The following is a 15089-nucleotide window of genomic DNA, read 5'->3' on the forward strand; positions in this document are numbered from 1 at the left end:
AACATTTTATTTATTTTTGAGACAGAGAGAGACAGAGCATGAACGGGGGAGGGGCAGAGAGAGAGGGAGACACAGAACCGGAAGCAGGCTCCAGGCTCCGAGCCATCAGCCCAGAGTCCGATGCGGGGCTCGAACTCACGGACCGCGAGACCGTGACCTGAGCCAAAGTCGGCCGCCCAACCGACTGAGCCACCCAGGCGCCCCCCTTGAAACCCTTCTTAAGAACCACCGTGCAGACAGAGGCATCTCTCCTTCTCTTGCCTCTCTGTCAATGTCCTTCTCAACCCTTTTGGGGGTCATGGGCTCCTGTGAGAATCTAATGGAAGCTGAACAGACCCCTTCCCATCGAGGTGTGCACCCAGACCAGTCGTTTGCATATGATTTCAGGGATTCAGTTTGAAGTCTGTCTCTTTGGACCATAAACCTCCCCCTCAATTGTGAGCCTTGTTCTATGAAATCTCTTACTTACCTGCAGCCAGCTTTGCTCTGCTTCCCTTGTGGATTAAAAAGTCTTTTTGTAAGGTGTAAGAATCTTGAGTTTGGCTCCATGAGGTCCAGAAGAATGAGGGAGATTTTCAGTTACCGGGAGCGGTGAAATTTTGGGGGAAAGCGTTATTCTAATTTATTTATCCTTTGGTAGAATTTGTTGAGCACCTACACAGCAACAGTTTACGTACTAGTTGGAGAGATGGACTTGAAGCAAATTAACATAATATCATTGGGGGAAGTATCATGAGGGAAATAAAGCTGGTGTGGCAGCGACTGGGGTGTGCGTGTGGAGGGGAGAAATGAGATGGGGTATATCAAGAAGTGCTTCTCTGAGGAAGTGACATGAGCTGAGACTTGCAGGTGGAGAAGGAACCATCCATGGGAATATCTAGGAAACCTGTGTTCTAGGCAGAGAGAACAGCACACACAAAGGCCCTGAGGCTGGGACATGATGGTGAGGCAGAGCAGGAAGGGAAATACTGCACTTGATTAAAATCCAGATCTCTTCCATGGCTGCAAGGCGGACGAAGCTGCTAGGAGCTTTACAGGCCACTGGGAGAAGGCTGAATTTTGTTTTAAGTTTATTCAGTGTACCTCTTCCACTAATGGTTCCCACCCTGTCCCTCCCATTAGGAGCTCCAAGGTCAGAGGTCAGATGTCTACAGTGACCTCAACACACAGAGGCCATATTACAAATGAGCCCAAACCACAGCAGTCAACAACCTGATGCCTGGATCCAGTCATTCCTGATGCCTACCCAGCACCTTATTCCTCCTCCCACCGAGATACAGATCCAGAGTGCTCTCCCTGAGATGTCAGACTTTTCTCCACCACTGCTCCCAAATAAACATGGCACACAAAAACACTATTGAGTTATTCCAGATCTCTGGGCTGAAGGAGCAGGGGATATGTGAAGTTCCTGGGAGGGAGGGAAGCTCTGGGGACCCTGGGGTTCTTTGAGGAAGACTTAGAACTGGAGGTGTTTTGGAGCACCTGGCTGGCTCAGTTGGAAGAGCGTGCAACTCTTGATCTCAGGGTTGTAAGTTCAAGCCCCACATCGGTTGTGGAGGTGACTTAAATTGTTTTTAAAAAATTTTTTAATATTTATTTTTGAGACACAGAGAGAGATAGAGCGTGAGCAGGGGAGGGGCAGAGAGGGAGACACAGAATCTGAAGTAGGCTCCAGACTCTGAGCTGTCAGCACACGGGGCTCGAACCCACGAACCAGGAGACCGTGACCTGAGCCAAAGTTGGATGCTTAACCGACTGAGCCACCCACACCCAGGCGCCCTTACAATCTTTTTTTTTTTTTTTATGTTTATTTATTTATTTTTGAGAGAGTGTGGGGGAGGGGCAGACAGAGGGAGACCAAGAATCCCAGGCAGGTGCTGAGCTGTCAGTGCAGACGCGGGGCTCCATCTCACCAACCACATGATTATGATCTGAGCCAAAGTCAAGAGTCAGACGCTTAACTGATGGAGCCACCCAGGCGCCCCCCCCCCAAACATCTTAAAAAACAAACAAACAAACAAACAAACAAACAGAACTAGAGGTATTTCAGTTGCTTTATTCCAATCCAAGTCGGGAGTGGGTATCCTGTGCCACCACACACAATGTAGGATGAGAGGGTCAGAAGTCAAAGGTGTCACTTACAAGGGGGTCAGCCCCTGCCAGGCATGTTCATGTAGATTTTGTCATCTTCTGGGGGTGGGGGGAGAGAAAGCATGAGGCCTGACCACCTACCAGCCACCCACGTCTCCACCTTCCTGGGGACCCCCTGCCTCAGGGGTTTCCTCAGGAGTTCCCCCATGCACCACCCCCAGGGTTTCCCCAACATATCCTCCAGGGCTTCCCTGGGGGACACCTCCCTGGGGACCCCCTCCCTAGGGCCATCAGCCCCTCCGGGCCCCATCCTGTCTCTGCCCTCACCTTGGGTGGGCCTGCGGCGGGGGCAAGCACACACAAACACCACAGCAAGGATCAGCAGCGACACCACCAAATCGGCGGCCATGAGGCCTACCAGCATCGGCAGGGAGGGGGGCCCACATCCGGAACAGGAACCTGGTGGGTGGCGCCCAGACAGAAGGGGATTGAGGTGGGGGGAGGGGGTTCCAGACCCTCAGGACTGCACTTTGGGCATATGGGACAGAGGAAGTCCCTGGGGTGTGTGTGTGTTGGGGGGGGGGGGGCGGGTGTCTGAGATTCTCTGGGTTTGACTTGGGGGATGAAAGGGGAGGTGGAAGACTGGAGACAGGTGGGGGTGTCCCAGCACAGAGAGACATGGGTGGTGCTTCGGGCCTAGTGGGTACTCCCAAAGAAGGTTGGGGGGTGGCTGAGTCCCTGGGGCTTCAATTTGGTGATGAGAGCAGTGATACGGGGACCCAGAGAGGGCTGCAGTTCCTCTGGGGGCTCTGATTTGGGGGTGAGAGGTGAGGTGGTGACCTGGGGTGTTCCAGGACCCTCAGGCCACACTTTAGGGACAGAAGCGGTACCTGAAGGGCCATGGCAAAAGGGAAGGAGTGCTGATTTCTCACCTGGGGTTGTCAGAGCCGCAGCCACTGTGAAAAGAGAGGGAAGGCAGGTCAGCAGGGAGAGGTGGTTCCCAAAACAGGGTGCAGGGAAAGGTGGTGTCCTGAGAAGCAACCTCCATTCCAGAGGGAGCAGATGAGAAAGAGGCCAGATGGGAAGGGGAGCTCCCAAAGACACACAGAGATAGGAAATCAGAAGAAGAAGTAGAGACAGACCCAGCAGGGAGATGGGGCGATTAACAGGCAGAGGCTCCAGACTCCGTTCCTCTCCCCAAAGAACCAGCCTCTGAAGCCAAATGGATCTCGAGGAAGGAAGGGGTACTGGGAGGATCTGCTCTCAGCACCCCTCCCTTCAGATGCCACCTGAGCCACCCTTTTCATAAATACCGTGCCTGCCACCCCCCATAGCCACTGGCTTCACCTGGGAGCAAAAGCAGGAACAGGATGTCACTGGAAGGGGCCATGGTGGGTAGGGGCTAGAAGGGGTCTGGCAAAAGGCTTTGGTCCAGAGAAGTCCTGAGGAACAGTGGGGGAGTAGAGAAGCAAGCAATAGCGGATATCACCCTGCTGGTGACAAGGCCACCTGCTTCCTGTGTGTGTGGGAGGGGTAGAAGTGGTGAGTCCCTGTGACTGCCTTTGGGGGTAGGGTCAGAGACCAGGGAGGCTGCTATGTTTGTCCAGGTGGGAGGTGACAGATGGACCACGTTGTGGGCACTGGAGAGATGGAAAGATTCTGGAAGTAGAACCAACAAAATTTGTTAACCATGTAGGTATGGGCATGTGAGAGACAGAGGGATTCAGGATGACCAAAACTTCTGGACTGAGCAACTGAAAAGTTGGGGCATCCTTTGACAGAGATGGCAAATGAGGGGAAGCAGGTTTAGGGGAAAGTGTCAAGGTCTGGGGACACTGAGTTGGAAATGCCTGACAGATTCCTCGTGGAACTGAATGACCACAGCTGCATCTATGAATTCAGGGGATAAATCTGGTCTGGAAATGTAAATTTTCAGGTTGATGGCTTATGGATGGTATTTAAAGCCACGAGACTGGATGAGGTCACCAAGGAAGTGAGTACAGACAGAGGAGTGCCCCTGGCCCCCAAGAATGGGTGAAGAGGCGGAAACAGCCAGGGAAGCAACAGCATGTGAGGGAGGAGAACCAGGAGAGCAGAAGCCTTGAGAGCCTGGGAGAAATGATTAACATGATCACTGAGATGGGAACCGAGAATGAGCCTCCCCTGGAATGTCAGTTGGCTTGAGGGCTGGGAATTCCTGGCTGCTTAGTTCACAGCTATACCACAGCGCCCAGCAAAGTACCTCTCTTGCAGTAATAAATCATTTTTAACGATGATGAATGAATGAGAACTGCCCTCTGAAAAAGAAGGTGATGTGGGGGAAAGGGAGAAATTTGAGCCCACCTATGGTCGCTCTTACCAACAGATCTTCCCTCCCTGGGGACCGGGACCCCAGTCCCCTCTTCCCCCAGGACACAGTAATACTGTCCCCTCTCAGCCCAAGGCCCAGAAATCGAAACCTCCAACACCCCCTTGGATAGAGCCTCAGAAGTCTAGGCCCTCAGTGCTCTCCTCCTTCAGGACTTGGCTGTTTTAGGCCCACTTCTCCTTCAGACCTAAGATGGGGCCCCCAGCTGCCTCTTTCCTGGGAGACTCCGGAGTCTGGCTCGCAGTGTCAGCCCCGCCCATTCAGAGACTCGGCTTGCTAGAGCGCGACACGGGGACTCCCAGGCCTGTGGGCGGGGCCCTACCCATGACCGGGCGGTGCTAGAACCCCAGTTTAAAAACTCGCGGGGCACCAACCCTAGATCGGGGACCCGGCGGCGGCTCCGCGGGAAAGAGCGAGGCTGGCGCAGCGCCGAGGCCGCGGCCCTGGGGGCCCGCAATCCGCGCCACGGAATCCCCGAGGTAATGGGGGTGGGGTGGGGAGGTGAGACACGCTCGGCCCCTTGAGGGAGCGAGGGGCTGGGAGTCCGGCTCTTGAGGATGCCAGAGACGGAGCTGGGAGGATCAGGCCTGGGTGCTGAGAGTCAGGGTACTTGGTGTTTGGAGGGGCCAGGAGGCCCGGGCATCTGGGTGGTGATGGAGGAGCGGCTGGGACTCTGGACTCCTGGGTCCTGGGCGGTAGGGGATTGGAGATTCGGAATCCCGGGTCCCGGAGGTGAAGGGGCTGGAGGCCCGACCCCTGGGTCCTGTGGGAGGACGGGGCTGGGAAGGAGTGTAGAAAGGGGCTAGGTTGAGTCCTGGGGGAGGGGGCGTGGTTGTTTAAAAATCAGCCACGGGTCCGCGGGGGTAAGATCCGGCGCCTGGCCGCAGGGGTCCACGCAGGCCTTGACCCTACCCCCCACCCCGGGAATTCCCGAGTCTCCACCAGCCCTGGGTCCCTGGGCTGCTCGGGAATTCCCCACGTGCGGGGATTCCACGCGCTCCACGCTTGGCCAAGCGCCCCGCCTCTCAGCGGGACACCTGCTGCGCGCGGCCAGGCGTGGAAGGGGTGGTTGGAAGATTCCCTTGCGTGAGAGCCGTGACGTCAGCGCGTCGCGGCTGGGCTGTTTCCGAGTCGGCCCTCCCCCGCTTAACCCTTCCTCCTCCGGAATCCGGGCTCTGAAGGGTGAGCGTTGAACGCCCGGACTTCCGGGGTGGTGTGGACCAGGCTTCTGCAAACTGGGACTCCCAAGTGCTAGAGAGGAAGAGGCTGAGGGCCCGGACTCCTGGGTCTTGGGGAAACGGGTGCTAGGCTCTCGGACTCCCGCAAAATGGGGCCTGGACTGTTAGGTCTCGAGGGGAAATGGGGTCTGGACTTCTGGAACCTAGATGAGCTAGGGGCTATTGATTCGTGGTTCCTTGGGGAGAGGGGCTGGGGACTCGGACGCCTGGTTTCCAGAGGAAAGTGTGTCAGCTTCTAGGGCAGAGATGTTGAGAACCTAGATGTGCATGCGTCTCAGGGAGTGATTCCCAGGGACCCCCTAGGCCTCGGGAATGGGAGATCTGGGGGCTGGGATTTTTCACGGAAGTTGGGGGGAGGTGCTGCAGAGGAGCGCCCTCCTCCCCCTTCCTCAGTTTCCACGACGCTGGTGGAAAGTTGGGTCAGAGGGGAAAGTGCGAAGCAAAGGGAAGGAAACGGCGGCGGCGGAGGCGGATGCTGCACCTGAAAGCTAAGATTGGCTTTGGAGTTCGCAGGCGGAGTCAATGTGCCAGTTTTTCCGTGCAGGAGGGCGAGGCAGGGACCCAAAACCACTCCCCTGCGTGGTTGGGTGACTTGAAGACCCCTAATTATTTCCCTCCATTTCTGCACCCCCCCCACCCTAGTGAGCCGGGGTGAACGCAGCCACTGCCCGTCACAAACAGTGAAGAAGCTCCTGGAGGAACAGAGGCGCCGTCAGCAGCAGCCTGATGCTGGTGGGGTACCGGTAAGGCCCATGGAGGCTTGTGAACTACAACTCTCATGAGGCTCTGCCCCATTGGGCAAGGACTTGATGGCCTGCTGGGCCCTCAGAACAGATGAGAGGCTAGTCCTGACTTAGATACGCTGTGGGTGGGGGAGTGGATGCTGAGGGATCGGTCATATAAATTCTCCCTTGTTCCTTTTTGTCTCTGCCTCTACAGGGACAGTTTCCACCTCCTCTGGCCCAGTCCCTGACCCCATCTGTGAATGAGAGTGAGGCAGGTAAGTCTGGAAAATCATCTGCTTCCCTCAGCTCACAGCCCCAGCTTTCTTCAGGGACTCAAACATTCCAAATCTTAGGACTTTTGGGAGCGTAGGAGTCAGACCTTCTCTTGCTGGGACCCAGTGGCAGTTTGATCTCCCAGATTCTTTGGAGCCCTGTAATCTATGTATGGAGCCCTTCCGTGTTGCAGGGGCCCAGGCTCCCAGCCTTCTGTTGCTCCGGGAGTCTAGGCCCTCAGCCCCACAGTGTCCCAGGAGTCCAGGTTTCAGAAGTCCAAGCTTCCAACCCCTCGGCGTCCTGGATTCGGGGTCCCAGCCCTTTGGTGTCCCACACGGACGAGGACTAGCTCCCAGCACCTTGGGAGGTTCCGGGCTCTCACACAGGTCCTCCAGCCTTGATGACTTCCCTGACTCTGGTAACCAGGCCTGCCCCTGCTCCTCCTCTCACACACAGGCCATTCTCGCTTGCCAGTACACCAGGAGACTGTGGGTTCTGGACTTGGCAGCCTGGCCCCCACCACAGGCTTTCCAGACTGGGACCCCAACACGCATGCTGCCTACACAGACAGCCCCTACTCTTACCCTGCTTCTGCTGCTGAAGGTTTCCTGACTCCCGACTTCTACCCACCCTCCGACCCAGGGCGCCAGTGTCCATTTTCTGTGGGGATGGAGGTGAGATACAGAGTGGGAACAGGATACTGAAGGGCCCCTAAAATCCCCAGTTGCCCTCATGCCGGATTAAGGTCCTATTCTTCAGATGGGCAACACTGAGGCCCAGAGGTCCAAGGTCACTTGGTACAGATGGGACACCCAGCCACTGTACCTGGCACTCTGTATGTGTATGTATATATGTTAGGAAGAGAGAATGCTCAGCTGATTGGCTCTTCCCACCACATGCACCCTTCAGGACCCCCTGGATACCCGGCTTTATGCAGAACCTTCCCTGCCACAGGCAGGATCCTGGAGAGGTTCTGGACTCCCCTCAGGACCCCCACAGATGCCTCCCGTGACCACCGGACCATCTCTGGACACAGCCCGTGCTCACATGCTGGCTTTGGGGCCACAACGGCTGCTGGCCCAGGATGAGGAGGGAGACACGTGAGTATAGGGGATCGCAGTCTGCATGCTCCTGGCTTAGCTGGGGTGCTGTGCTCACTGGTGTCCCCCTACCTTCCTCAGGCTCCTGCACCTGTTTGCGGCTCGTGGCTTGCGCTGGGCAGCATATGCTGCAGCTGAGATGCTCCAAATGTACAGACATCTGGACATTCGTGAGCATAAGGGCAAGGTGAGGGCCAGGGGCCTGGACTCCTGGATTGAAGGCAGAAGGTCTGGGGCCTGGATTTCAGACGGGGGCCCCAGACTGACCTTCTTATGTCTTGCAGACCCCTCTCCTGGTGGCTGCCGCCGCCAACCAGCCCCTGATTGTGGAGGATCTACTGAACCTGGGAGCAGAGCCCAATGCCACTGATCATCGGGGACGTTCTGTCTTGCATGTGGCCGCTACCTATGGGCTCCCAGGAGTCCTCTCGGTATGGCCTGCTGACCAGGGGGGTGGATGGGATGGACTGGTTGCTCAAATCATGGCTTCCGGGGCTAGGAGGCCCAGGGAGACTCTAATCCAGCACTCTGCCTTCTCCTACTCAGGCTGTGATTAACTCTGGGGTTCAGGTTGACCTAGAAGCCAGAGACTTTGAGGGTGAGTTGGGTGGTGAGCAGGGCAGGTGTGGCAGGTGGGGTGGGTGCTTCAGACACAGAGCCCTCACTGTCTCCATTCTGCAGGCCTCACCCCTCTCCACACGGCCATCCTGGCCCTCAATGTTGCTATGCACCCACCTGACCTATGTTCCCGGGTGCTGAGTACCCAGGCCCGAGACAGGCTGGCTTGTGTCCAAATGTTGCTGCACATGGGTGCTGATCACACCAGCCAGGTGAGCTGGGCAGTGGGCCGCCCCTAGGAGGGTGGGTCACCTGGATGGTGTGGGGCGGGTCACCTGGATGTCCAGGGGGCTTCAAACAAATGCTGGCTTTGTCTCTTCCCAGCTATGTGAACTTGAGCCTATGACTTCATTTTTCTGTGCTCCTAAGAGTAATGTTACTGTTCTGTGCCCCTAAGAGTAATGTAATCTTAGCTTATATTTATCCAGCACCTACTATTCATCTAGTACTGCGTTTCATGGATTAGCTAATTGAGTCCACAAACATCCTTTGACATGTGTGCTATTATCACTTTTTCTGTTTCACTGGTAAGAAAAACTGAGGCACAGTGTCAAAAATCTTACAGCTTGTGAGTATCAGAGAAGGGATTAGAACCCAGGTGGTCTGACGCCAGAATCCACCTCTTCATAAATATATTATTCTCCTTCCTCTGATAGTAGCTTCTTCACAGGCTGGCTGAGAGAATTAAACATCCACTTATTATTTAGTTTTGTTTTTTAGTTAAAGAATTTTGAACACAGATAAAATACAGAAAATGGTATAGTGAACTCCCCGTACCCAACATCAATAATCAGCAACTAGTAGCCAGTCCTGCCCCATCCATTCCCTCACTTGCCTATATTATTTTATTTAGAAAAAAATTTTTAGTGTTTGTTTATTTTGGGAGAGAGACAGTGAGTAAGAGAGGGGCAGAGAGAGAGAGGGAGAGGGAGAATCCCAAATGGGCTCTGCCATGTCAGCACAGGGCCCGATGTGGGACTGGGTCCCATGAACTGTGAGATCCTGACCTGAGCTGAAATCAAGAGTCGGATGCCTAACCGACTGGGCCACCTATGCATCCCTATGTTATTTTAGAGCAAACCCGAGCATTTTTTATCCATAAATATCTGTGTCTTTAAAGTTAAGAACTCTTTTAACCTCAGTACGATTATTCCACCTTAAAAAAATTAATCTCAAAATACCAAATTTCCTGGCCGTGTTCAAATTTCTGATTGACTCTAAATGGATATTTATTTTTTTTCGTTACAAAAACTAGGATCCAGATAAAGCCCACATATTGCCATAATAAGACTTTTAAGGTCCCTCTTAATTTAGAGCTTCTCCCTCCATCTCCTTTTCTTCTCTTCATAATATATTTGGTGAGCCAACGAGGTTATTTTGACTTGTATAAACAAACATATATTTTTTTTTAATTTTTAAGGCTTATTTATTTTGAGAGAGAGTGTGTGTGCACGTACGTGCATGCATGTGCAGGGAAGGGGCAGAGAGAGAGAGAATGAATCCCAAACAGGCTCCTTGCTGTCAGTGTAGAGCCTGACTCGGGACTTGATCGCATGAACTGTGAGATCATGACCTGAGGAGAGAGAGGCACCGGATGCTTTACCAACTGAGCCACCCAGGCATTCCTAAACACATAATATTTTTTAATGTCCGTTATCATTACAAACTCTTTAAGGGTACATAATAAGGTTTCACCCTGGAAAATGCATTTATTTGCTCCAAAATATGAAGAGAACAACTCAGTATAGAAGTGGATATAGGCTTGCTTAGGCTCCTGATTGATGCTGCTCAGGTCCCATCCTTATAGGTAAAGACTGTCCATGTGGGATGCAGGTACATTTTACTGTGCCTCTTAGAATGTGGAGTGGCCAGGCAGCTGCTCACCCAGAGTCACTTGGGCTGGAAAATTGTCATAATAAGTGTGTAGTTCTGGGATGCGTTCGATGTGAAAGGCACCCCCTTAAACGTGGTACTCTTGTATGGTGCACAACACCTATAACTGTATAAGGCACCCCTGGGTGCTTGTAAAGGGGAGACAAGGTGTCTGAAGGCTCTTGGGTTCCATGGGAGGGACCCTGGGTGTGAGGACTGGCCTGACCTCTGCTGTTCCCTTCTCTATAGGAAATCAAGAGCAATAAGACGGTTCTGCATCTGGCCGTGCAGGCTGCCAATCCCACCCTGGTTCAGCTGCTGCTGGAGCTGCCACGGGGAGACTTGCGGGCCTTTGTCAACATGAAGGTAGGGGCCTAGGCTGGCATGTGCGGGTTGTATGAGATATGACAGAGAGGGGCAGTGGGATGTTGGGTGTCCTGTGGGCTATGGCTGTGGAGGGGACAATGTACGGAGCATGGGAGGGGACTGTATAGGATGTGGATGTAATTGGGGGAATGCATAGGACATAGAGGGGTGTGTGGAATGTGATTGTAGAGGGGATTCTGGGATGTCACTGGGGGCATGTGGGACATGGATGTGAAGGCGGGAGTGTGGGACTTGGGTGTGGCAGAATGTGGAATATGAAGGGTACCTGTCGAGGGTCCAGGCCAGCTGAGTCTGAATCCTTATCAGTCCTCCCCTCACTGTCTCCAGGCCCATGGGAACACAGCCCTCCACATGGCGGCTGCCCTGCCCCCTGGGCCACCCCAGGAGGCCATCGTGCGGCGCCTGCTGGCAGCTGGGGCAGATCCAACACTGCGAAACCTGGAGAATGAGCAGCCTGTCCACCTGCTGCGGCCCGGGCCGGGCCCCGAAGGGGTGAGCACTGAGCCCACCCTGACTGTAGAGTGGCCTCTGACTTAACAGGGTGAACGCCTGACGCTACTCATTCATGACTTTAGAGGGTGATTTTAATCTCAGAAGGTGACTTTGATCCCTATCCAACCCTGACTTGAAAATATGATCTCTGACCCCAGTGTTGGATTTCATACCTGGTATTGGTGACTCCTCCTAACCTCTCCTTTCAACCTTGACCTCAGAGTATGGCCTCTACTTCTACCCCTGAATCATGACTTCAGAGTGTGACCTTTGATTCCCAAGTTTGACCTCCAACGCCCTGCCCCAGACCTGACGTCAGAGTGGGACTTCTGACCCCTAAATGTGACGTCTGATCCCTTGCCTCTACTCTTTGACTCCCAGTCCTCAATGGTAACCCCAAGGTGGGAACACACCCCAGCTTTCCTTCCATCCCCAGTTCTGGCTCCTGAACCTTTTTCTCAGTGTTTGAACCTTTGTCCCTAACCCTAAATCTTGACTCTGAACCTCTGACCTGCAAACCCAGTTGATCTTACTCTGCTTCTCCACTTTAACCCCCAACTTCACAGTGTTTGTGTCCCCCACCTCTCCTTCCAACCTCCCTAACTTCTCTTCCTCTGCCTTGTCTTGTCTGCAGCTCCGGCAGCTGTTGAAAAGGAGCCGTGTGGCACCCCCAGGCCTGTCCTCTTAGGACTCAAACCCAGAACCTGGACTGATTTTCCAGTCCCCACCGTCCTGTGGGACAGCCAGCGTATGCTAATGTTGCAAATCCGTGATAATGTATGTGGAATGTCCTGCCATTGGGGTCTTACATTAAAACCCCAAAATGGCTGCGGGGGTGTAAACAATCCCCAATATTTGGGGTGGTGTAATACCCCTCTCCCACCTACAAGGAGCCCTCTTGATGATTTCTGTGAAATCGAGGCCCCTTGATTGTTTCTGTGAAACACCTGGACCCCTAGCCCTTTCCCCATTGGGATCTTTTGGGGCCCCCTCCCCTACTCGACCGTTCACACCTAGAACCCCAGATGTGATTTCCCTACACAGTACTTGGAGTACCCCTAAATAGCTCCCAGTGCCACCCAGTAGAGCTCCTAAGATGACCCCCCCAAACCTCCCCAAGACCCACACCATTCAGGTCCTTACCTCTGAGACATAGGAAGGACTCTTCTAGATGTGAGTTCCCTAGGTCATATGCTTTCTAATTCAGAACTCCACTGGCTGGACCCCCCTGTCCCCAATCTCCCCATTTCCTTTGAATCCCTCCCCGATGTGGAACTCCTTATTAAACTCAATTTGGACTCAACTGTCTGTCTTAATCTCTGGAGGCATTGGTGCAGGGGAGTGGCTGTGGTGCTCGGCTGGGTAGGCATGTTTGGATGAAGGTGCCTGGGGGGTTTGTAGCAGACACTGTGGGTGCTACTGTCACCCTCACGGTATCAACATCTGGTGGTCTGACCTGCTCTGTCCTGGCTGTGAGCACGGCAACCTTAAATGCCAGCGAGTTTATACTGCTTCCCATCTAACAGCCCTCCTTTCAGAAGGAGATGGCATAGAACTACTCCAGGTCCTGGGGCGCCTGGGTGGCTCAGTCTGTTGAGTGTGCAATTCTTGATTTCGGTTCAGGTCATGATGCCAGGGTTGTGGGATTGAGCCCCATGTCGGGCTCCGCCCTGAGTGTGGAGCCTGCTTAAGATTCTCTCTGTCCCTCTCCCCCATTTGCTCTTTCTCTTTAAAATACACACATACATACTCCAGATCCCTCACCTCTCTGTGAGGATAATGGGGAAGTATGTGTTCTATACAGGCTCTCAGTTTCCCAACAGAATCAAGCTCCAAGCCCCGCACTGGTTCTGGCTTGATAACATACTCTTTCTCGACTGCTTTCCCTTTTGTGTGTCATATCCCACTTCCCCTACCAATAAGTTGTCCTCAAATCCTGCTTCTAGGAGAAACCCTAGAGAGATGACCTCCATAATGCCCCCTTCTCGTAATTGCCCCAACAGTCTCTGCTCCGGACTTCATCTGAGCCTCATCCCTCAAAGAGCCCCTCCCCCACTGAAAGCCCTCTGACCCATCATAGCCCCCCACTGCTCAGAGCCTCTCAAGGACAACAAACCAAGCACACTTCAGGGCATGTACTACTGTCTCTACCCCGAAACTTGAGGCTTAGAACAACCATCACTATTTGCTCATGATTCTGCAATCTGGGCTGGGCTCTACTGGACAGTCCTACCCTGCTTTGGTCACTCATGTGGCCACAGTCAGCTAGAGGCCTGATTAAGCTGGCCAACTGCACTCACGTGTCTGATAGCTCAGTTGAGATGGCCGGAACCGAGCATCTCTTTGTCCGTGTGGTCTCCCCAGGAAGGTGGGCGGATCTCTTCACACGGTGGTTCCAAGACAACAAGCCCTTGCTTGCATCGTGCTTGCTGACATCACCTTGGTCAAAGTCATTCACGTGGCCAAGCCCAGAGTCTGGGGAGGGGGCACCACACGAGGGCTTGAAACTGAGAGGTGGAGTTTCAGAGGCCACATCACCTCCCTGTACCAGCATGCGTTGCTTTCCTGTGTATGCACGTAGTGGCAGCTGACCCATGAAGAATTCATGGGAATGTTATGTCATAGATTCGAACAATTTAACTGGAGTTAATCTTACAGTCATAGCGTGGCTTAATTTCTGTATTTTGGGGTGCCTGGGTGGCTCGGGTAAGCGTCTGACTCTTGCTTTCAGCTCAGGTCGCAATCTCATGGTTTGTGAGTTCGAACCCCACATCGGGCTCCATGCTGACAGTGTGGAGTCTGCTTGGGATTCTCTCTCCCTCTCTCTCTCTGCCCCTCCCCTGCTCTCTCTCTGTCTCTCTCTCTGTCTCTCTCTCAAAAATTAAAAAAAAAAAAAACCACCAAAACTTTAAATTAAAAAAAAATTTGTGTTTTTTTCCTTTGTGGTACCTAAAGACAATTCTTACCATTGATGGCATCTTAGATTCTATTGACATATAAGATGCATATCCCAGGGCACTGGAGTGGCTCAGTTGGTTAAGGTCTGACTTCAGGTCATGATATCAAGGTTCATGAGTTTGAGACCCACCTTACCTCTCTGCTCTCAGTGCAGAGCCCGCTTCAAATCTTTTGTCCCCCTCCCTCTCTGCCCCTCCTCAACTCGTTCTTTCTCTCAAAAATAAACATTTTTTAAAAATCTAAAAAGAAGACGTATATCCCAACATGTATCAACACACACATGCACGTGCACACACACACACACACACACACACAACATGATAAAATTATAAAATGTCTCTAAGAAACTGTATTATTAAAAGAAAAATTAACAAATTGTTTTCAATGGGAAAAGAGGGCAGTGTCAAATAATAGCAAAGTTATTCTTCCTGCTGGAATTTCAATAATAAGTGTTTTAAAATTACCCTAAGTATTGCCATTAATATGTAAACATTAAGAAATCATACACTGAGCGTAGTGAGCAAAACGGCCTTTCATTTCCTGTTCCATCTGCTTGGAGCTCCTTACCCATTGTTAGCCTGTTGATCACACATGTCTGTGAAAACACACAAAAGCAACTTTTTCCCCTACCTGTGGTGCTAGTTATAGGTTTCTGCTAGGGTTGTCTCAGTACAACTGAAGCTAAAACCGAAATCAGAATGACGTCGCAAACTGGGTTCTCTAATGCAGCTGTGGCATTGTATCCAACTTGCATCATGTAGGCATCTCCCTCACAATGTCTACTAGGTCTGTATTTAATATACATGACCTGTATTTACATGCATGTATTGTAAGAGACATTGTGAGCTCAAAGGCCCTCGGGAAAATTAGAAACAGATGCTCCCAGGCGCCTGGGTGGCTTTGTCGGTTAAGCGTCCAACATGATCTCATGGTTGGTGGGTTCGAGACCCTTGTTGGGCTCTGCACT

At 52.8% G+C, this 15089-nt stretch overlaps 3 protein-coding genes across 5 annotated transcripts in view; 2 read left to right on the forward strand and 1 right to left on the reverse strand.

The window, feature by feature from the left end:
- TYROBP (transmembrane immune signaling adaptor TYROBP) overlaps positions 1-1355 on the forward strand; it is a 3002-nt gene extending 1647 nt beyond the window's left edge. For both annotated transcript variants that reach the window (XM_040446031.1, XM_040446032.1), the window contains exon 5: positions 1123-1355. In XM_040446031.1, coding sequence (XP_040301965.1) covers positions 1123-1188 — 66 coding nt within the window. In that variant the 3' untranslated portion in view covers positions 1189-1355. The remainder of the gene's footprint in view (positions 1-1122) is intronic.
- Positions 1356-2036: 681 nt separating this feature from the next.
- On the reverse strand, positions 2037-3780 carry HCST (hematopoietic cell signal transducer). Of its 2 annotated transcripts, none has more exons than XM_040446053.1 (4): positions 3439-3780; positions 3024-3047; positions 2419-2550; positions 2037-2187 (listed from the first exon to the last, which is right to left on the reverse strand). In XM_040446053.1, the coding sequence occupies exons 1-4, from the start codon at positions 3479-3481 to the stop codon at positions 2150-2152; spliced, it is 237 nt and encodes a 78-aa protein (XP_040301987.1). In that variant the 5' UTR covers positions 3482-3780; the 3' UTR covers positions 2037-2149. The 2 variants fall into 2 exon arrangements, with proteins under 2 accessions (XP_040301987.1, XP_040301986.1); XM_040446052.1 differs by having other exon boundaries at positions 2037-2190; positions 3439-3612.
- Positions 3781-5653: 1873 nt separating this feature from the next.
- On the forward strand, positions 5654-12467 carry NFKBID (NFKB inhibitor delta). Its single transcript, XM_040446051.1, has 10 exons — positions 5654-6440; positions 6637-6697; positions 7605-7795; positions 7877-7982; positions 8080-8226; positions 8342-8393; positions 8477-8625; positions 10535-10651; positions 11000-11164; positions 11799-12467. Exons 2-10 carry the CDS (start codon positions 6683-6685, stop codon positions 11850-11852), a joined length of 996 nt encoding a protein of 331 aa, XP_040301985.1. The 5' UTR covers positions 5654-6440; positions 6637-6682; the 3' UTR covers positions 11853-12467.
- The last annotated feature ends 2622 nt before the right edge of the window (positions 12468-15089 follow it).

This window comes from Herpailurus yagouaroundi, unplaced genomic scaffold (genome assembly GCF_014898765.1).
Source record: "Herpailurus yagouaroundi ecotype Mexico unplaced genomic scaffold, PumYag 194, whole genome shotgun sequence".
In the NCBI taxonomy this organism is placed as follows: Eukaryota; Metazoa; Chordata; class Mammalia; order Carnivora; family Felidae; genus Herpailurus; species Herpailurus yagouaroundi.

Excerpts from the sequence above, each read along its gene's own strand:
- HCST (XM_040446052.1), bottom strand. The coding sequence starts at position 3,481 with ATGGCCCCTTCCAGTGACATCCTGTTCCTGCTTTTGCTCCCAG. Across the intron at positions 2,551-3,023 it reads TGCGGCTCTGACAACCCCAG|GTTCCTGTTCCGGATGTGGG; the intron begins GTGAGAAATCAG and ends GCCACCCACCAG. Across the intron at positions 2,191-2,418 it reads CCGCCGCAGGCCCACCCAAG|AAGATGACAAAATCTACATG; the intron begins GTGAGGGCAGAG and ends CCCCACCCCCAG.
- NFKBID (XM_040446051.1), top strand. Across the intron at positions 7,983-8,079 it reads TTCGTGAGCATAAGGGCAAG|ACCCCTCTCCTGGTGGCTGC; the intron begins GTGAGGGCCAGG and ends TATGTCTTGCAG. Across the intron at positions 8,394-8,476 it reads AGAAGCCAGAGACTTTGAGG|GCCTCACCCCTCTCCACACG; the intron begins GTGAGTTGGGTG and ends TCCATTCTGCAG.